Source organism: Rhincodon typus, chromosome 46 (assembly GCF_021869965.1).
Source record: "Rhincodon typus isolate 14 chromosome 46, sRhiTyp1.1, whole genome shotgun sequence".
Classification (NCBI taxonomy): Eukaryota; Metazoa; Chordata; class Chondrichthyes; order Orectolobiformes; family Rhincodontidae; genus Rhincodon; species Rhincodon typus.
In genome coordinates, this window is record NC_063377.1 from 7088521 (window position 1) to 7110031 (window position 21511).

A 21511-nucleotide genomic window follows, 5' to 3' on the forward strand; every position below is an offset into this window, starting at 1 on the left:
TGATCAGGTGGATGCTGAGGTCAAAGCACAGACGGTACATGATTACAGAGGTTGCTCCAAACGCTTGATACTCAAACTAATCATTTTGTTTTTCCAACTTATTCCCAATCCCAGACTGCTGCAGATAAAACTGGAGAAGGAGGAATTCGACGAGGAGCTGCGGGATTTGCGAGATCGTTACTCAGTGATGCAGGATGAGGTGGACCATGTGAAACGGACCTCAGTGGATAGTACTGAGATCCAGTCCCTTAAAAAAGTATGTTTAGAATCTGATTACTTTTTAAATTGAGGTTGTTTATTTGCTGCAAGGACTTCAGATTGCGTGTCTGTACATCAATTCTACAGAGGAACTGATTTATGATGGGAGGTTGAGTAGGTTCAGCCTGTACTCCTTAAAGTTTAGAAGAATGAGAGAGACTTCATCAAAACATACAAGATTCTTAGGGGACATGGCAAAGCAGATGCTGAGCGCTCTGAAGAAGAGTCATATTGAATTTGAAAAGTTGACTCAGTTTCCCTCTCTGCCAATGCTGCCAGACCTGCGGAGTTTCTCCAGTATATTCTGTTTTTAATTTAGAACACCCATTTAAGACAGAGGAGAAATGTCTCCTTTCAGATGGTAGTGAATTTGTGGAATTCTTTACTGCAGTCGGCTGTCAAGGCCTGATCATCGTGTGTTCAAGGCTGGGGTACTCAAACTTTCAAATCAATAATGGAATCGAGGGTTATCAGAAAAGGCAGGAAAGTGGAGTTGAGAATGATCAGGTCAGCCACGATTTTATTGAATGGTGGAGCAGACTCGATGGGCTGAATGGTGTACTTCTGCTCCTTTGCCTTATGATCTTATTATGGTCTGAAATATATCATTATAATTCATTTAGCCTTGTTCTTCGACACCCTGTCAAATACATTTGCACTGGCAGCACAGTGGCTCAGTGGTTAGCACTGCTGCTTCACAGCGCTAGGGACCCGGGTTCGATTCTACCCTCGGGCGACTGTCTGTGTGGAGTTTGCACATTCTCCCTGTGTCTGCATGGGTTTCTTCCGGTTTCCTCCCACAGTCCAAAGATGTGCAGCTTAGGGTGGATTGGCCATGGAAAATTGCCCGTAGTGTTGAGGGATGTGTAGATTAGCTGGGTTATAGGGGGATGGGCCTGGGTGGGATGCTCTGAGGGTCGGTGTGGACTTGTTGTGCTGAAGGGCCTGTTTTGACACTGTAGGGATTCTATGATCCTAATCTAAATATGGCCAGGTACCTGCTGATCAGAAGATTGTTCAACTCTGGGAGGCATCACTTAACTCTAAAGCTAGTGGTCCTTGAACTCAGCCAAGTAGGCATTTGAATGTTCCACCAAGCCCCCTCCTGCTGCCAAGTTGGGAGAGAGTGAGTGTGTTCCTGGTTACAATTTTTTTTTTTCATTCATTCATTCATTCATGGGATGTGGGTATTGCTGGCTAGACTAGCATTTATTGCCTGTCCTTAATTACCCATTGGGCAGTCAAGAGTCAACCACATTGCTGTGGGTCTGGAGTCACATTGGCCTTTCCTAACGGACATTAGTAAACCAAATGGGTTTTTCTGACAATCAACAATGGATTCACGGTCATCATTGGACTCAATTCCACATTTTTTAAAAACTGAATCCAAATTCCACCATCTGCCATGGTGGGATTCGAACTTGGATCTGCAGAACGTAACCTGGGTCTCTGGATTAATAGTCCACCAGGCCATTGCCTCCCCTCTAGCAATCCCTACCCACTGCTGCACCTGGATGTTTCATTATGGATCAGTTTCTGCATGGCTCCAAAGTCAATGTGCCAAAGAGCTTTCAGGTTTTTCCTTCTGGCTACCTGATGCTCACTAACACTGTAACCCTCTCTCGCAGTTCCTTCTTGGCTGTAGCCAGCTCCTGAAAGAACAAGAAAAGACACACTTTATTTACATGTGCATAGTCCATGACACTGACTCAGCTAGCTCAGAGCCAGCTCCTAGAGTGAGCAGAGCCCCTGACTCTGCTGTTTATATCTGTCAGCCAGGACACACACACTAATTGGGGCAGTTAACCTTGTCCAATCAAGGAGCTCATATTCTGAGGTCTACCTGGCTGACCTCAATACTGGGAGGGAAAGCGGAGTGCAGGGCACAGGGCAGAGGATGCAGAGTGAGAGAAAGCACTGTATTCTTGACATTTCATTTTTCTTTCCCCCGTGTCGTAAGATAATGGACCATCTTCAAGGATGATCTTTAAAACTGACTGCTATGACCAGGATTTTAGTCATCTGCTCTTAATATCGTTCAATGTCACATTTAGTCTGGTATCAATCCTGTGGTGAGCCTTAGGCCCTTTCACTACCCTGCTGTTGGTTTCGCTCCCAAATCAGAATAGCCAGTTTGGGGGAACAGGCAAGTGATTCATAAAAACAAAATACTCTGGATGCTGGAAATCTGAACAGGCACAAGACTACAGTATCCACAAGTCCCCTGGGGAGTTAGCCCTTTCGATCCTGGAAATCCAGAGTCCGCCATTGTGGAGAATATTTCTCTCTCTTTCTCGTTTTTTTTTTTTTGTTTTACTTACCCTCTGGAGAGAGAGGCAATAATTGTGACGGCATCACGGAGAGCGTGGCAATGGCTGTGGGTCACGAGCGGTGTTAGCTAGAGGTCTGGTGCGTGAAAGTGGCTGTAGGCCTGAGTACTTCAACTTCAATTCCACTTTCTTATCTGCTCCCCAGACCCCATTACTAATTAAAAATGTCTATCTCCTTCAATTTACTCCATGTCCCAGCCTCCCCCACACTCTGGGGAAGTGAATTCCACAGATTCATGACCCTTCCTCTTCAGCAACACTCTGACCTTCTTCTCTTGTGTGTTTATCAACCTTTGGTGCATCTCTGCTGTTTGTGCTGACAGTTCCCTAGAGGGGGAGAGTTTCCTTGTCTCAGCGGGGAAACTTTCCATATAGATTTCTTTATTTTTATTTATGGTCCATCCTCCAGTTTAAACTGCTTCAGAATTTGTAAGCCACGAATTATCTTCAGTGAGTTCAGAAGCCTTAGAGGAAGGGAAGGTTGGATAGTTAAAACAGCTGCAAAGTACCAAGGGCAGTGATACCTCACAGCATTCAATGCAATAAAAAGTGACCAAATCTTCTCTGTTTCAGGAGCTGGCTACAGCCAAGAAAGAATTGCAGGAGATGGCTGGTAACATTGAGCATCAGGAAGCTCTTGTGCAACGTAAGGAGCAGGAACTGAGTGCACTGAAAGGAACACTCAACGAAGAGGCTGCCAGTCACAGTAAAGCACTCGATAAACTGAAGCACAGCCATCAGAAGGAAGTGGATATGCTAAAGAGGAGCTGTGACCTTATGTCAAAGGTGGGTTTAACCTGCTGCCTGTTCTTAATTGTCCTTCGAGAAGCCAGTAGAGAGCCATCACCTTGAAACACTGTGGTTCAACTTCTGTAGCTCTATTGGTACGTATTGAGTGGCTACCAAGAGTGGCTTGCTAGGCATTTCGTAGCTGAGCATCTGGAGTCACATGCAGGCCCTTTGGGGTAAGAATGGCAGACCTCCTTGCTATAAAAGGCATTTGTCAACCAGGTGGATTTTTACAACAATGATCATTTCATGGTCACTGTCACTGAGTGGGGCATGTTCATTCCTTCCAGTGCTCCGCATCTCGTTCTGTCTCTCTCTCTCTCTCTCAGTTTTTTTTTACACAAAGGGTGGTTTGTGTGTGGAATGAACTTCAGAGGAAGTGATGGATGTGGGTACAGTTACAATGTTTAAACGACATTTGGATATGTACATGAATGGGCAAGGTTTGGAGGGATATGGGCCACGCACAGGCAGGTGGGACTAGCTTAGTTCGGGATTATGTTCGGCATGGACCATAAGTCAGTTTCTGTGCTGTATGACCCGATGATGCTAATTGCGTGCTTCCTGTAACCCCTCAACTCATTACTAATTAAAACTCATTACTAATACTCCTTAAATTTACTCAATGTCCCAGCACACTCTGCACTCTAGGGCTGTGAATTCCACAGATTCACAACCCTTTTAAGGGAAGTAATTTCTCCTCAACACTGTTTTAAATCTGCTACCTGTTATCCCAAAACTTACAACCTCTCATTGTAGATCGTCCTGCATAAGGAAACGTCCTTTCTACGTCTACTGTCAACACCCTTTAGCATCTTGTACACCTCAATTAAATCTCCTTCATTCTTCTATTATTGGGAGTCTAGGCCTAAAGTGCTTAGTCTGTCTTCATAAGACAAGCCCCTCATCTCAGGAATTAATTGAGCAAGCTTCCTCTGAGCTGCCCCCAACGCAACTACATCCACCCACCTCCCCCCAACCCGACCCACTTTAAGTAAGGGGATCAAAACCACATGCAGTACTCCAGGTGATCCCTCCAATTGTGACTGCAAGTAGTAGGGATGCTTGAGATCGGACATTTCTAAGAACACAATAAGTAGAGCAGGCTTCAAGGGACTCCTGCTCCTGTCATTCTATGAGGTCTAAGTAACCTCGTGAATGCTTTGCACCCCACATAACCCCTGCCGAATTTTCTCTCAAACACTTTGCTTAAATCTGCCTTCACCACCTTGTCGGGTAGTACATTCTAGACCGGAACCGCTCACTGTGTGACAGCACTTTTTTAAACTAGTCACTTTTACTGCTTTTGACATTTGTTAGCATGAAAGGTAAGTAAAAATCTGACATTCACGATTAGCTTTCTTACTTAAACTGCAGAAAATTGCTCTTTTTTTAAAATAACTAAATTAAATAGCGTACAATCCTTTTATTTCTCTGGTGAGTAAATGGTGAAAGATATTAGAGTCATAGAGCTGTACAGCATGGAAACGGACCCTTCAGTCCAACTTGTCCATGCCAACCAGATATCCTAAATTAATCTAGTCCTGTTCGTCAACATTTGGAGCATATCCCTCTAAACCCTTCCTGATCATATATCCAGGTGCCTTTTAAATGTTGTAGTTGTACCAGCCTCCACCCCTTCCTCTGGCAGCTCATTCCATACATGCACCACATGAAAGAGTTGTCCCTTGGGTCCCCTTTAAATCTTTCCCCTGTCACCTTAAACCTATGCCATCTAGTTTTGCATTCATCCACCCTGGGGAGAAGACTTTGGCAATTCACCCTAGCCATGCCCCTCTTGATTTTATAAACCTCCTATAAGGTCACCCCTCAGCTCCTGACGCTCCAGGGAAAATAGCCCTAGCCTATTCAGCCTCTCCCTATAGCTCAAACCCTCCAACATCCTTGTAAATCTTTTCTGAACCCTTTCAAGTTTCACAACATCCTCCCTATGGCAAGGAGACTAGAATGAGAGGGTGGTGTTTGTTGGTCAGCGTAGACATGACGGGCTGAAGGGCCTGTTTCTGTGCTGTATGACTAAGACCCTATAAGGGTAGTGAGAGTCCAGCGGCAGAACAAAGCAGTCTTTTAACCAGCTATCTACATTCGTGATGCTCCCTTGAAAACTAACTTTTCTTTTCGTCCCTCCACTGTACTTCAGGATAAATTAAACCTGGAAAATGAGAAGGGAGCCACAGAGCAGGCCATGAAAGCAGCGGACTCCTCTCTGAAACAGTTGAAGCAGGACAACGAGGACCTAAAGAGAAAGGTATCGCAGATGGACTTCCAGATGGGAGAGTGCAGGGACCTGATCGAGGAACTGAAGTGCTCCGAGTCATGGCTGAAGGACAAGGTGGTCAGGCTGGAGGTAATCAGAAGGTTCCCAAGTCTAGAATCCCAGAACAGTTACAGTGCGGAAGGAGGTCACTCAGCCAATCACGCCTGTGGCTTCCCAGCGCTCTGCACGTTCTTATTCGGAAAAGTCCAATTCTCTCTCTTGACTCAAGTGATTCTCACCTCCCCCCCCCCCCCCCCATGCTCCCTGGCAGTATATTTCAGACCCAAACCATTTGCACCCTACACTGTCTTAACATTTTTTGCCAGTTACCTTAAATCTGTCATCTTGTTGTTAGTGCATCTACCAGTGGGAGGCACATGCAGCAAAGACAGAGTGCACATGTAATTCTCTTTGCCAGCCGAAAATTAGTTGCCATCCTGAAGCAGGAAGTTATAGCTCGAGGGGCACAACTCCTCATCAAATGTGGCTGTCCAGACGTGTTCTCCCGCTCTTGCCGCCTGCCGTAGGTGTGTCGGAAGGATTTCCAGGTCGATACTGACCCATTTACCCATGTCAGAGACCTGGCTGTTAAGTCCTGGCGTGGAACCTGCCCCTGGAGTTTCTGGCTTAAAGGCAGAGACACCAGCCACTGCCATAAGACCAGCTGGAGGCAATTTCACAGTAGGATATTGATCGTCAGTCCCAGGCAAATATAGCTGTGGCCTTCGTTAAAAATATTAATTTCATAAATATCTCCCTTTCCAACTCTATCAATATTCTTCTACCACAGTGGAATTTCTCATTTTCCCCATTTTGCTTAATTTATGCTCATTCTTCTGTCAACATTATTTCGCAAAACCTTTCCAGGAATATTGTAAAATTTCAAACCAGGGGCTGAGTAACTGCTTTTTTTTGTTAAGGGTGAGAGTATTGAGAGTGACCGGACTATGATGGCTGAGTGGTGTTAAGATCCAGATCAGCCACGCTCTGATTGTGTGACGCAAGCAGGCTCAAGGGGCTGAATGTCCTCCTCCTCTTTCGGTGTTGAGTGTATTTATATGTAACATGACTCTTCCACATCTATCCTAGGCGGAGCGGAAGCAAGTGGAACTGTCTCTGGGAGAAGCGACAGAGCAGGAACAGGAGATGGCTGTAGCCAAGAGAATGTTGGAAAACCGCCTGGAAGAAACACAGGTATAGATCACAGAGATTCCCAGTCAAAGTCTTGCTGCTTCCCACAGATATTTCCCCAAGGTTTTGTTTTCTATTGTGGGTTCAGTACTTTGTGGTGGTGAAGTTTTTAATTTTCTGCCATTCATTCAGTCATTGTTTATACAGTCCACCTAAATCCCCTCCAATTTCTCCAGCCACTGCACTGACCTCCGAGGACTGGGCATGGCAGTGGCGGAAGAAGTGGGAAGTGAACATTTTGGCATTCTCGTCAAACTCTTAGAGGGAATGTTGCAGACACCAGGGCCTCTGACTTGATTTGATTTTTGTTTGATTAATTGTAGTCACATGTACCTAAGTACAGTGAAAAGCTTTGTTTTGCGAGCAGTAGAGGCAGATCATAGCAAACAAAGACATACAGATCATAGAGTGTTTAGAGCAAGGCTTACGAGGTTACAACTGCACATGAGGTGCACAAGCAAGATCAACTTTATTTGAAGTTGGAGAGTCCATTCAGCAGTCTAATACAGGCAGAAAAGAAGCTATTCTTGAATCTGCTCTTGCCTGAGGGAAGAGAGCATTACTGGGGTGGGAGGGGTCCTTTGATGATGTTGACAGCCTTTCCACGACAACAAGAAGTGTAAATGAAGTTCTTGGATGGGATGTTGTCTTCCGTGATGGGCTATGCATACAACTTCCTGTGGTTTCTTAAGGTCCTGGACAGAGCAGTTGCCATACCAGGCTGTTATGCACCTGGTTAGTATGTTTTCTATTGTGCATCTGTAAAATTTCATGAGGTTTCCTATGTCCATTCCCACCCACCGGCTGTTGTAACCCAATGTCCTGCATTGCGCCATGCAGACCTCTTGCATTCATGGGACTCCGTCACAGTTTTGAGTGTAAACCTCGAGATCATAAAACATAGGAGCAGAAGTAGGCCATTCAGCCCATCAAGTGTGCTCTGCTGTTCAATCAGATCACGTCTGACCTGGTAGTCCACAGCTCCAATTTCCCATAACCTCAACTCCTTTACTGATTTTTTTAAACTGTCTATCTCAGACTTGACAGCCCTCTGTGGTAAAGAATTCCACAGACACTCAACCCTCAGAAGAAATTCCTCCTCAAGTCTTGCCTTAAATGGGTGACTGTTTATTCTGAGATTACTCCCTCTGTTCTGAATCTCTTCCCACAAGAAGAAGCAACCTTTCCCCGTCTACTGTGTCTAGTCCCGTAAGAGTCCTGTATGTTTCAATGCGGTCTCCCCTCGTTCTTCTAAACTCCAGTGAGTAAAATCACCATAGTCCCAGAGGACCACAGTACTGCTCTCTCTCATTGGAGAGACATGAATGGTGGTGGTTTAACCTGAGAGTTGCCACACCTCATGCAAGGGGGCGAGGTTGAGAAGGAGGGCTACAGCCCCAACCTACTCAGCCTCTCCTCCTAAGACAATCCCTCCAGACTTGAGATCAACCCAGTGATTCTTCTCTGCATTGCTTCTAATGCTGATATATCATTCCTATTGGCTGCCCCATTGTTGCAATGAGTTGTTCGAGGAATGTTTAACTTTTCTAACCACATACGAAAAGTCACCATCATCCTACCAGGGCTGCTCTGACTTTAGAGACATGACTGGTGGTGGTTTAACATAAGGGTCGTAGGTTGAGGAGAGTCCTTCATGATAACTTCAGCCGGTGTGGAAATTGAACCCACCCTGTTGGCATCACTCTGCATCACAAGCCAGCTGTCCAGCTAACTGACATCTTTAACCATATACAAAATGCCATACATAACAAGAGAAGATAGCTAGTTTAATTTGGCGGTGGGCTGAGTGTCTTGGTCCTTCCTTCGGGACAAGACTTTTGAGGCCAATGTAGATGAGAGACGTGTGTCGTGTAAGGCACACATCCTCTTCTCCTGGCTGCCAAGAGGGGGAGCTGGAGATGTGCTCCTTCCCCACAAGGGGACGGTGAGGTTTGTGACCTCATGGGGAGCCCAATATCCTTTTGGATCCTCTGAGCCATTTGGAAGTGTGTCTCTGGACCATCCAGTGACAACTGGAATACCCAACCTATTACTCATGGCCAAGATGGTACTTGGCAACGTATAGGTTTTATTGTTAAACCCCATGCTGAGTGCTCCTTAGATCCAACTATCGGATCAACCTGATCTGCCTTTCTGGTAGATCCCTTTGCACCCAGGAGTTGGGCTCTCCAGTGTGACACCACTGACCACCTTTCACTATACAACCAAAGTTGATCAGATTACTAGTGCTATGATTTCCCCTCCAATGTGGATGACCTATAACTCCAGGCTGGGTTTTTCTTTTTTCCATCAGGACTTTACAACAGGGGCATCTTGATTAAATTAACCTAGTTTAAATGTTTTGGTAAAATGTGGAATCATTGTGAACCTGGCTTGTTTTGCCAATGGGAGGTATGTGTAAGTGCATGTGTGCGAGTTTATTGAGCACCAGAACCACTGGAGCATTTCCACATCTCTGTTAGTAACCCCTTGCTTATTTGCATTTCCCGTCCACCTACCTCGCAATAAATAGCGGAACCTGAACAGGCTGACCCAAGACCACCAGGAGTTAAATGAGCGTTTCCAGGATGAGATGAGACAGAAGGATCAGCTGAGGAAGGCGAAGAACGAGCTAGAGGAGCAAAAGAGGTTGCTGGACAAAATGATTGAGAAGTTGCAGAAAGAGGTAAGAAGCTGGAGCTAGGCCATGATGTTTCTAACATCATGAGCAAATTCCTGTGTAGTGTTTTTGGAGAAGCTCAGCAGGGGCTGTTGCTTTCCTGCCACTGGGTGGGAGGGTGGTATCATGCACCAACATCTCTGGTCTAGTTATCCAAGAGGCCAAGGCTAATGCGGAAGTTCAAGCCCCCCCACACCCCCAGCTGATGGAATTAGAATTCAGTCAACAAGATCTGAAAGTAATAGTGACCACTATTGATTGCTATAAGGAAAAATGACCCTTCTGTGTGAAGTTCCCGAGAAGGATCAGGAAGCCAAAGTATTAAATAGCAGTAGCTTTTTTTAAGCAGATGTTCACTCTACAGGCAGCAAGGTTAAACTGAGCTGTTTCCCCACCCAAAATGGCCAACTATGTCATCACCTCATCATCGGACTCTTAAAGTGACAGCCCACCATGCTTGTGCACATGTACGGCCATCTGGCTCACTTATGCCCTTAGAATCATAGAGTCATGCAGCTTGGAAACAGACCCTTCAGTCCAACCAGTCCATGCCGACCATAATCCCAAACTAAACGAGTCCCACCTACCTACTTCTGACCCATGTCCCTCCAAACCTTTACTATTGATGTACTTATCGAAGTGTCTTTTTTAAACATTGTAACTGTGTGTGCATCCACTACTTCCTTAGGAAATTCTTTCCACACGTGAACCACTCTGTTTTTAAAAAAAAAATAATAATTTGCCCCTCATGTCTTGTCTTTTCTAAGTCTCTCTCCTCGCGCCTTAAAAATATGTCCCCCTTGAAATCTTAAAGCCTTGAAATCCTAGGGGAAAAGACACCTACTGTTAACTCTACCTAAATGCCTCATGATTTTAGAAACCTCTATACAGTCACCTGTCAACCTCCTTATGCGCCAATGAAAAAAGCCCCATCCTTTCTTTTATAACTCAAACATTCCATACCCAGCAACATCCTGGTAAATCTCTTTGAACTCTGTCCAGTTTAATGATATCCTTCCTTTAAGACAGCGACCAGAACTGGACACAGCACTCCAGGAGAGGCCTCCCCATTGGCCTGCACAACCTCACCATGACGTCCCCAGGACGTCCCAACTCCTATACTCAAAGGACTGAGCTAAATGCCTTTGAGAAATCTGCTGACTTTACCTGGTCTGGCCCTATGCATGACTCCTGACCCAAAGCGATGCAGTTGACTCATAACTAATCCTCCAAAACGGCTCTAGCAAGATGTCATTGAATTCAAAGACAGTAAGGGATGGACAACAAACACTGGCCTCGCTGTTCCCTTCTAGGCGAATAAATGAGCCACCCCTTGGACTAATCTAATTGTGAGCAACACCTGCAAAACGCCCATTCACTGTTGCCCTGAGAAGGTGATGACAACATTGCCCAAGGTTATTTTTAACACCGAGTGGCTTGTTGGACCAGTCAAGGCAGGCTGCTGGACTGGTGTGTCACCCAGCCAGTCGGAGTCGAATGAGGAAAGAGTTGGATTTGTTTGAGGTAGCTGGTCCTTTTTTATTTCTAGTCATCCCTCACATTGTGACTAAACCCTTTTTACCACTACAAACCACAGCCTAAAATTATAGCACAATGCAGCAAACAAGAAGACGATTGCTCTCATGATACCCATGCATAGTTTTTGAAGGAGCCAGTTAATCTGTTGAGATAGAAAAGTTGGGGTAATAAAGAGAAAGAAAAGCAGAAATTCCTTTTTGATTGCATCATTGCCTCTCTACCAACCAAGCCATCTAGTCAATCTATAACATGAATTCAATAGCGGTCCAGTACTTTTATTAATTTATTCATTTATCCATGGAATGTGGATGTTGCTAACTGGGCCAGCAGTTGTTGCTCATCCCTAATTGCCCCTTGAAGGGTTTGGTGGGTCACCACCTTGAACCACTGCAGTGCTGTGGTGCAGGGGCACCCACAGTGCCATTTGGGAGGGAGTTCCAGGATTTTGACCTGGTGACAGTAAAGGGACAGCCAATTATATTTCCAAGTCAGGAGGATGTTTGGCTCAGGGGAGCTTGCAGGGCATGGTGACCCTGTGTATTTGCTCCCCTCATCGTTTTGGGTGGCAGAGCTCACAGGTTTAGAATGCGCTGTCTAAGGAGCATTGAATTTCTGCAGTGTATCTTGTAGATCGTACACACTGCTGTAGCTCAGCCGGCTTTCTGTGCTGTAATTTCTATGCAGTCCTTCCTGATGCCAGCCCACGAGTTTCTGGAACTCCATTCCACCCTGTAACACAGTGGGGTTTTGAGCTCTCAGCCTCTCAGGTTGTTGGTCCTGTTCTGGTGAGACCATGTTGGACATCTGGGGAGAAAGTTGGAAACTAACTGGCCAGAAGTCCTTCTCCAACAGCAGTAACTTGCACTTTGTTTGATTTATTTTTCTCTCTCTTGCCCATTACAGGTGGACGAGGTCTCTAAGCAGTCAGGGAACTCTGTGGTCATGCTGCAGTCCCAGTTGGACGAGTACCGGGATAAGTCACGTCGTGAGTTAACGGATCACCAGAGGCAAGCAAAGGAGAGGGTGTTGGAGCTGGAAAAAGCAAACGCGACCATCAAGAGGTTACAAGATGAGGTACTCTGCTTCTCTTGCGCTCCTCGTGGATCCCTGCGAATATGCTCCTGAACATGGCTGAATTGCAGTCTGATGTTGAGCAATGGCAGGAATCACGCTTATTTCAGGGCCAGCCCCTTCTGAGCCAAACCAGGTTATTTATAAGTACGTAGAACTGCATTGGAGGTCTTGGGATGCAATGGGTCATGTGCTAGAGATCTACAGCACAGAAAACGGTTCTTCAGCCCATTGAGTCTGGGCTGGTCAAAAACAAGCACCTAATGATTCTAAACCCATTTTCAAGCATTTGGCCCATTGCCTTACATGACATTACAAGAGCACATCTAAATACTGCTAAACTGTTATGAAGGTTTCTACCTCTACCATCCTCACAGGCAATGAGTTCCAGATTCCCACTATCTAGGTTCAAGTCTTGCTTCAGGACTTGGTGACCAAGGGAGGTGCATTTGTAATGAGGCCAAACAGGCTGAGTAAAACAGCCTGTTTAGAATCCTACAAATCCACTTGATTGGTAAGAACAGAAGGTGATCTTGGAGAGTCATGCTGCAGAAAGTGGTGGTCAACCACCACAAGCATAAGTGTGAACCAGTCCAGTGGAAGTCCATGTTCGCAATGTCCCCTACATGCATGGTACCAGAGGAGAAAGGAAAGGTGGGATCAGTTTGGTAAATGTGGCAAACCACCATTGTGCTTCAGCATCTCCAGATGAACTTGCACAAGTTTCTGTTTCCCTGAAACCTTTTCCTCTTTAAAAGAGGGACCACATGCCCAGGCTATTTAAGCACAAAACTAGCAAAGGCAAAGTTTGGGACCTTCATTCGTCTTGGGCGTTTCTTCCTTTTATTTTGTTTCTTCATCTCCCCGCACTTCCTTATTCCTGGAGCAACTCCCTATTAATTTCTGCATGGCAGTACCTCAACTAATCAGCTCACTTCTCCTGCAATATAAATTGTTACATTCATTTGACTTTGGATTTCATGGGAAAAACAGCAGAGCTGGTTGTTATTTAAATCAAGAGGGATTACAGAATGCTGCAGTATGGAGGGATCTGAGTGTCCTTGTACATGAATCAGCAAAAGTTAACCTGCTGGTACAGCAAGTAATGAAGAAGGCAGGTGGAATGTTGGCCTTCATTGCAAGGGATGGGGACAGAGAGGATAGATTATAAAAGTAGGGAAATCTTGCTACGACGCACAGGGCGTTGGTGAAGCTACACCTAGAGGACTGCACACACATTTAAGAGGGATTGGAAGAAGTTCAGAGAAAGTTCACTTGACTGATTTGTTGGGATTTAAGGAGCTTGTCTAATGGGGAAAGGTTGAGCATGTCGGGCCTTTATAGAATCATAGAATCTGTCCGGTGTGGAAGCAGGCTGTCGAGTCCACACCGCCCCTCTGACCATCCCACCCAGACCCACCCCACCCTGCCCTATCCCTGTAACCCTACATTTTCCATGGCGAATCCACCTAGCCTGCACATCCCTGGACACTGCAGGGCATTTTAGCATGGCCAGTCCACCCTAACCTGTGCGTCTTTGGACTGTGGGTGGAAACCGAGCACCCGGGGGAAACCCACATAGACAGAGGGAGAATGTGCAAACTCCACACAGACAGTCGCCCGAGGGTGGAATCAAACCTGGGTCCTGAGTGCTGAAAGGCAGCAGCGCTAACTACTGAGCCACCGTGCCACTGAAAGATTTTCATAGGTAGGGTTGATAGAATTTTGGACAATAATGATTGAGCGCGATAGGTTTGATAGAATTATATGGGGAGGTGATGGCCTAGTGGTATTATCCAGAGTGTTTGTTTTTTTTTTGAGGGTTCTGGGGACCCGGGTTCAAATCCTGCCGTGACAATTGGTGGAATTTGATTTTGATAAAAATCTGGAATTAAGAGTCTAATGATGACCATGAATCCATTGTCGGATAAACCCATCTGGTTTGCTAATGTCCCTTAGGGAAGGAAACTACCATTCCATCTGACCTCCATGTGACTTCAGACCCAGAGCACGGTGGTTGCCTCTGGGCAATAAATACTGACCCAGCCAGTGATGCCCTCATTCCACGAATGAATTTTTAAAGAAAAAATTGAAGGCATCAAGGAATACAGAGAGAATGCAGGAAAGTGGCATTTCAGACCAGCTATGATTGCAGAACAGCTCGAAGGGCCACTAACCCTTGCCAGTTGAGCACTCCTCTAAAACCATGAAGATAATAAACACACTCAATTGTGATCTGTTGCACACTCAGTTGCTGCCACTAGATGGTAACACAGGTAGCTGATTCAAGGTGTGTTAACTGATTACTGCTCGAGTCTGAGTTGTTTTGGCTATGTATTTGTTTTTCTTTTGTTATTGTATGGTGCTGTGGATAGGGACTGCGGAGGTTCCAGTGCTGTGCAATTCCCAAACATTACGGCTGACTTTTCTGGTTCAAATATCCTGTGCTGTTCCCATTTTGTCCAAATCTCTCATTGATCTTCCAACGACTGAGCTTCCACAACTGTCTGGGGTAGAGACGCACCACTCTGAGAGACAAATGTCTCCACTATCTGAAATGGGCAGAGCTTTTTTTACCCTGAGATTGTGACCTGCTAGACTGGTTCATAGAATATCATAGAATTCCTACAGTGTGGAAACAGGCCATTCAGCCCAACAAGTCCACGCTGCCGTTCTAGACCACCCCACTCAATCCAAGGGTAACAGCCTCTCAGCATCCCTTTAAGAATTGTGCAAGTTTCAGTTGGATCATCTCATTCTTCTTGGCTCTAGATATCTTTCCTTTATAGAGTCATACAGGATGGAAAGTGACCCTTCAGTCCAACCAGTCCAAGCCAAACATAATCCCAAACTAAACTAGTCCCACCTACCTGCTCCTGGCCCATATCCCTCCAAACCTTTCCTATTCATGTACTTATCCAAATGTCTTTTAAACATTGTAATTGTATCTGCTTCCACCACTTCCTCAGGAAGTTCATTCCACACGTGAACCATCCTCTACATAAAAAAAATTTGTCTCTTTTTTATGTCTTTTTTAAATCTCTCTCCTCTCACCTTAAAAATGTGTCCTCCAGTCTTCAGATTCCCAACTACCACCAACTCTATCTCTACCTCTCATTATTTTATAAACTTTTATCAGGTCACCTGCCAACCTCCTGTGCTCCAGTGAAAAAAGTCCCAGCCTTTCTTTATAACTCAGACCTGCCATACCTGGCAACATCCTGGTAAATCTCTTCCGAACTTAATAATATCCTTACTATAACTGGGTGACCAGAACTGGACACTGCTCCAGAAGAGGCCTCACCAATGTCCTGTACAACCGCAACATAACATCTGAACTCCCATACTCAAAGGTCTTAGCAATGAAGGCAAGCGTGCCAAATGCTTTTTTAACTATCCTGTCTGCATGTGATGCAAACTTTAAAGAATTACGTACATGCGCCCCTAGGTCCCTCTGTTCTACAACACTACTCAGGGCCCTACCATTAATTGTATAAGCCCTACCCTTGTTTGTTGTATCAAAATGCAATACCTCACATTTGTCCAGATTGAACTCCATCTGCCACTTTCCAGCCCATTGACCCAATTGATCAAGAGCTCTTTGTAATCTTAGAAAACCTTCTTCACTGTCTAAAACACCACTAATTTTGGGGTCATCCACAAACTAACCATGCCTTCTATATTCTCATCCAAATTGTTTATATAAGTAATAAGCCAGAACCGATCCCTGTGGAACATCGCTGGTCACAGGCCTCCAGTCTGAAAAGCAACGCTCCACCGTTACTGTCTGTCTCCTGCTGTTAAGCCAAATGCCATGTGACTTAACTTTACTAATTAGTCTACCAAGTGGAACCTTGTCAAAGGCTTTACTAAGATCCAAGTAAACAACGTCTACTGCTCTGCCATCATCAACCTCTTTGGTAACTTCCTCAAAAAACTCAATCAAGTTTGTGAGACACTATTTTCCTTGCACAAAACCATGCTGACTATCCCTAATCAGTTTTTACCTCTTTAAATGTCCATAAAGCCTATCTTTTATAATCACCTCCAACAATTGACCCACAACCGAAATCAAACTCTCTCGCAGGTCAATAGTTCCCCAGTTTCCCCTTGCAGCCTTTCTTAAACAATGGTACAACATTAGCCACCCTCCAGTCAACAGTCACCTCACCCGTAATTATAGATGATGCAAATATTTCTGCAAGGGGTCTCATAATTTCCTCCCTTACTTCTCACAACATCCTGGGATACATTGGATCCGGTCCTGAAGATTTATCCACCTTTCTGAGGAGCACGGATGTCAATGGCAAGGCTGGCATTTATTGCCCATCACCAATTGCCACTTGAGAAGGCGATGAGCTGCCACCTGTGTGATGCAGGGACACCACGGTGTCGCTGGGGGAGGGATCTGCAGGATTTCAACCCAGCAAACGTGAAGGAATGTCCAATTGTAGTTCCAATTCGGGCTGGAGTATGAGCTCCTGTGAGCCTGCTGTCTTTGTTCTTTTCAGCAGACTGGTGCTTGTGCAGGAGTTAGAGTTCACGGTGTGATGAAGAATTAAAAGTCTTCGTTAAATTTGTACATGTAGGGGGATTTGGAAGAGATCGAGCAGTTGGACAGCCGTGGGTATAGCAGGGACCAGTCCAAGGTGCATGAAGGATCTTCAGATCCCAGATTGGAATGGTCACCTGTATGCATCAGCCAGGGTTAGAGGGCAAGGTGATAGTGCCAACCCAGTCTTAAGGACCAGGGCAGGGTAAGCACTGGAAACAGCGTTTCCATCCCCAGGCTTTGTGAGCAGGGCTTTTGACTGTCTTCCATCCAGCAGCTGCAGGTGTTTATAAACAGCTGTTCCCATTCCAGGCTGGGCGTCTGAAACAGGATCTGCAGCAGAGCAATGCAGAAAAGGAGAACGCACTGCTAGACAAAGATCTTCTGGGGCAGCGGCTGCAGAACCTGGAGCAGGAAATGGAGGCCAAGAGACGCACGCAAGACGACAAGTTGCGAATGGTTAAAGTTCTGGAGGTCAGTGTAGGAGAAATATTGAGTTAACAGCACTGTTTGATTATTTTATTCCTCCTTCTGTACGTGTGTGCAGGATTGTGAATTCCAGACCGCTATTAAGAATCTCAACATCAATTACCAACATAGTGTAACAAACCCGGCAAATCTCATCTGATCATTAGAACAAGAATACACCATTCGGCCCATTGAGCATGTTCTGACATTCTGTGAGATCATGGCTGATCTGTGGCCTAACTCCATAGACCTGCTCCTGGCCTATATCACTTAGGGTTTTGTTAAGCAAAGGTACCATCTATCTCAGGTTTAAAGTTAACTGAATCCAGCATCCACTGCCATTAGTGGAAGAGAGTTCCAAACCTCTGCCACCATTTGTGTGTAGAAATGCTTCCTAACATTTTTTTGCTGAATGGTTCCGCACCCCCCCTACCCCTGGTCCAGAATCCCCAATTAGTGGAAATAGTTTATCTTTATCTACCCTGTTAATATCTTGAAAACTTCGATCAGCTCACCCCTTAACCTTCTCAATTCTAGGCTGCTCTGCTGTTGATGGACAGTCAGGGTTTGTCTGGCCTGTGTTCTTGCCAATGCTCCCTTGTGGCCTCTGGAGAGCCAAGACAGTTTGTAACTTGATTTATTTCCTCCCTGTTGCAGGACAAGATAAAACATCTGGAACTGGAACTGGATGAAGAGAAGAGCAGTGTGGACCTTCTAACTGAGAGAATCAACAGGAGCAGGGATCAGGTAGAGTGTGATACTCATGAAACTCTCAGCAGCTTGCCAGGCACGACCTGAGTGGAATAAAACTTATGATAGCTGTGTGTCTGACCTGATGCAGAACTTCTTCAACAGGGTTCAGAGTCTCCTAAAATTGAAAGGGCTCAAAAAAGAGTTACAAGGACGTTGCCAGGGTTGGAAGGTTTCAGCTCTAGGGAGAGGCCGAATAGGCTGTAGCTATTTTCCCTGGAGCGTCAGAGGCTGAGGAGTGAGATATTTATGAAACCATGAGGGGCATGGATAGGGTGAATAGTCACCGTCTTTTCCCCACGGTCGGCAAGTCCAAAACTAGAGGGGCATAGGTTTAAGGTGAGATGGGAAAGATATAAAAGGGACCTGAGGGGCAACTTTTTCACACAGAGGGTGGTGCGTGTGTGGACCGAACTGCCAGAGGAAGTGGTGGGAGCTGGTACAGTTACAACATTTAAGAGGCATTGGGATGGGTACATGAATAGAAAGGGTTTAGAGGGATATGGGCTAAACGCTGACAAATGGGACTAGATTAATTCAGGTTATCTGGTCAGCGTGGACGAATTGGACTAAATAGTCTGTTTCCATGCTGTATGACTCGAAGTGTGGCAGAATTCCAATTTCTGATATTAAACAGACCTTGCTTGACCCAAGTTTATTCAGGAATAATATCATTCAGATTCAGTGGCCTCTGTTCTGGCAGTTCTACATTCAAACCAGTTATTTTCCCTCTTCTGCTGTCTGCCCTCTTTTTAGACAGATATCGGACTTAAGAGCAGGAGGAGGCCTTTCAGCTGCTTGAGCCAGATTATAACTGATCTGGTTGTGGCCTCGGTTCCACTTTCTATCTCTTCTCCCCTCCCAATATCCTTAGCCTCCCTTGTCTATCAGAAATCTGAATAAATCTGAAATGCCAGCCACACCCATGGTCTGAGGAAAAGAATTGCACACTCGAACGATCCTCCCCTCGACTTTCCCAAAGCACACCCAGCTGATCTCCCACATTGTAACCTCTGTAAACCTGAGGTCCTTCAAAACCCTACTACACATTACTGGGCATATGTCAAGTACCGACCCCCACACCTCACCCCTCTGTGCTTGCTGACCTGATTTTGATTTTAAAATTCTCATCCTTGTTTCCAATTCCCTCCGTGCAAAGTACGCTCGCTCTGAGGTTAAAGTAAGGTTGTCTGTTCGTTTCACTTTCCATGTGAAAATTCAGAAGTTCTGCCAAAATCTTTAACTGGTTGCAGCTGCCTCCTGCCAACGCCCAGGTGTCTGCACTCCAGTTCAAACCAGTGTTTACTCCGGTGATTTTGTCGGGGTGTTGAATTACGGCTCAGATTTTAATTCTATCCTGAGGCACCATCAGGTGTGTCCGAGGCATTTTTGACAGCTGAACCTTCATGGAGTCAGAAGGGTGGAGACCTTTTGCATCAGCTGACTCAGCATTAACCCTCTGGAACATATCAAACCAGTTCCGCTGCAACCTCCCCTTCTGTGACCACCCATGACCACTGTGCCACTAGAGACCTCCTACTTGCTCAAGATATTGAACCAAACAATATCCTCCAGCTAACCTTAATAAAATGATTAACATAACATTAACACTTGTTCTCCTCCCCCCTAGTGCTGCTGAATCAGACTAGCTGCTGCTTAGCTGGCCAGATATACATGACCATATCAAGTCCTGCTGTTGTGTTAGCTTGGCCCACCTCATACATGCAAAATCAAACTAGTGTGGATGCTGGAATTACTCAGCTGGTCAGGCAGCATCTTTGGAGAGAGATAATTAATGTTTCAGGTCAAGGTGACTATCCGTTGGCACGTACTTCCACTTAGCTGCCAATTCCTTCCTCCCCTTACCAACAGTCTCAGATTAAGCCAGTCTGTACATAAGCTAGGTGTCACGCTTGACGCCGAAATGGGCATCCAAACTTGTTCTTGCTATCATAGAGACTGCCTGCTTCCACCTAGGTGACGTGGTCCACATTTCAGAAAACCGCACTCATGCCTTTGCCTCCTACAGCTTTGACTTTCCCAAAGCACACCCGGCTGATCTCCCACATTGTAACCCCCGTAAACCGGAGGTCCTTCAAAACCCTGCTACACATTACTGGGCATACGTCACGTTCTGACCCCCTCTCATCTTCCCCTGAGCTTGTTGCCTGACCAGGTCAACACTTTAATTTTAAAATTCTCACCCTTGTTTTCAAATCCCTCCGTGGTCTTTGCTCTCCCGTTTCTGTAACCCTGTGCACCCCTCCCTGTGTCTGAAATCTCCCATCCACCCCTCTCCCGGCAAACCCTATCTTTGTAATACTCATACGCCACTCCGTGTCTTATAATCCACGTGCTTCTCCCTGTCTTTGTAATGTCCAAAGACCCTTCCCTGTCTCTAATTCTACACCCCCTCCTCCCTCCCCATGCGCTCCCTGTCTATGTAGTCCACGTACGTGCTTCTCTCACCCCTTCCCCTGGCTGTAGTTCCCTGTGCTGCTTGATGGGTCTCGGCCCGTGTCTGGCAGGGAATATTTCACGATTAGACATGTTTATCATTGTGTGTGACTCATGTTGGACATCGTATGAAAATTCCATGGCCACTATCTCAGCTCACTGAATACCTGATTAGTATATCAGGAGGCACTCTGTGCAGGCATTTCAGCGAGCTGTTTAAAATAATGAATGGTTTTTGATTGCATGAGCACTGAGAAACCATCTCCCGAGGCTGAAGGACCATAGGGGACCTAAAAGATTAGAATCCCTAATGTGTGGAAGCAGGCCATCTGATGCATCGAGTCCACACTGACCCTCTGAAGAGCATCCCACCCACCCTCAACCCCATAATCCTGCATTACCCATGGCTAACCCACCTAGTCTGCACATCCCTGGACACTAGGGGCAATTTGCCATGGCCTATCCACCCTAACCTGCACATCTTGGGGTGGCACGGTGGCCGAGTGGTTAGCACTGCTGCCTCGCCGCAATAGGGTCCTGGATTCGATTCCAGCCTCTGGCGACTGTCTGTATGGAGTTTGCACATTCTCCCTGTGTCTGCGTGGGTTTCCTCTGGGTGCTCCAGTTTCCTCCCACAGTCCAAAGATGGGACGGTTAGGTGGATTGGCCATGCTAAATTGCCCCGTAGTGCCCAGGGATGTTTAGGTTAAGTGAGTTAGATAAGGGAAATGCAGGGGTGAGGGAATGGGTCTGGGTGGGATGTAATTCGGAGGGGCGGTGTGGACTTGTTGGGCCGAATGGCCTGTTTCCACATTGTAGGGTTTCTATGATCTTTGGACTGTCGGGGAAAACCTCCGCAGACACTGGGAGAGAATGTACAAACCCCGCACAGACCATCACCCGAGGGTGAAATCGAACCCGGGTCCCTGCTGCTGTGAAGCAGCAATGCTAATCGTGCCACCCGGGGGATCGGTTTAAAAATAAAGAGGATGCCACCTCGGTCTGAGATGAGAAGAAACTATTTTACTTAGAGGGTTGTGAACTTCTGGAATTCTCTGCAATAGACCATTTTGGAGGTTCAGTCTGAGTTTGTTTAAAGTAGAGGTTGACAGATTTCTGATTACCAATGGATTATGGGGGTGGGGTAA

General features: G+C 45.9%; 1 protein-coding gene across 4 annotated transcripts in view; it reads left to right on the forward strand.

Annotated features, from left to right (window-relative positions):
- cgnb (cingulin b) overlaps nt 1-21511 on the forward strand; it is a 151354-nt gene that overhangs the window by 107916 nt on the left and 21927 nt on the right. For all 4 annotated transcript variants that reach the window (XM_048620358.1, XM_048620361.1, XM_048620359.1 and 1 more), the window contains exons 10-17: nt 115-256; nt 3162-3374; nt 5539-5745; nt 6745-6849; nt 9380-9532; nt 11969-12139; nt 17001-17162; nt 17814-17903. In XM_048620358.1, the coding sequence (XP_048476315.1) occupies nt 115-256; nt 3162-3374; nt 5539-5745; nt 6745-6849; nt 9380-9532; nt 11969-12139; nt 17001-17162; nt 17814-17903 (1243 nt within the window). The remainder of the gene's footprint in view (nt 1-114; nt 257-3161; nt 3375-5538; nt 5746-6744; nt 6850-9379; nt 9533-11968; nt 12140-17000; nt 17163-17813; nt 17904-21511) is intronic.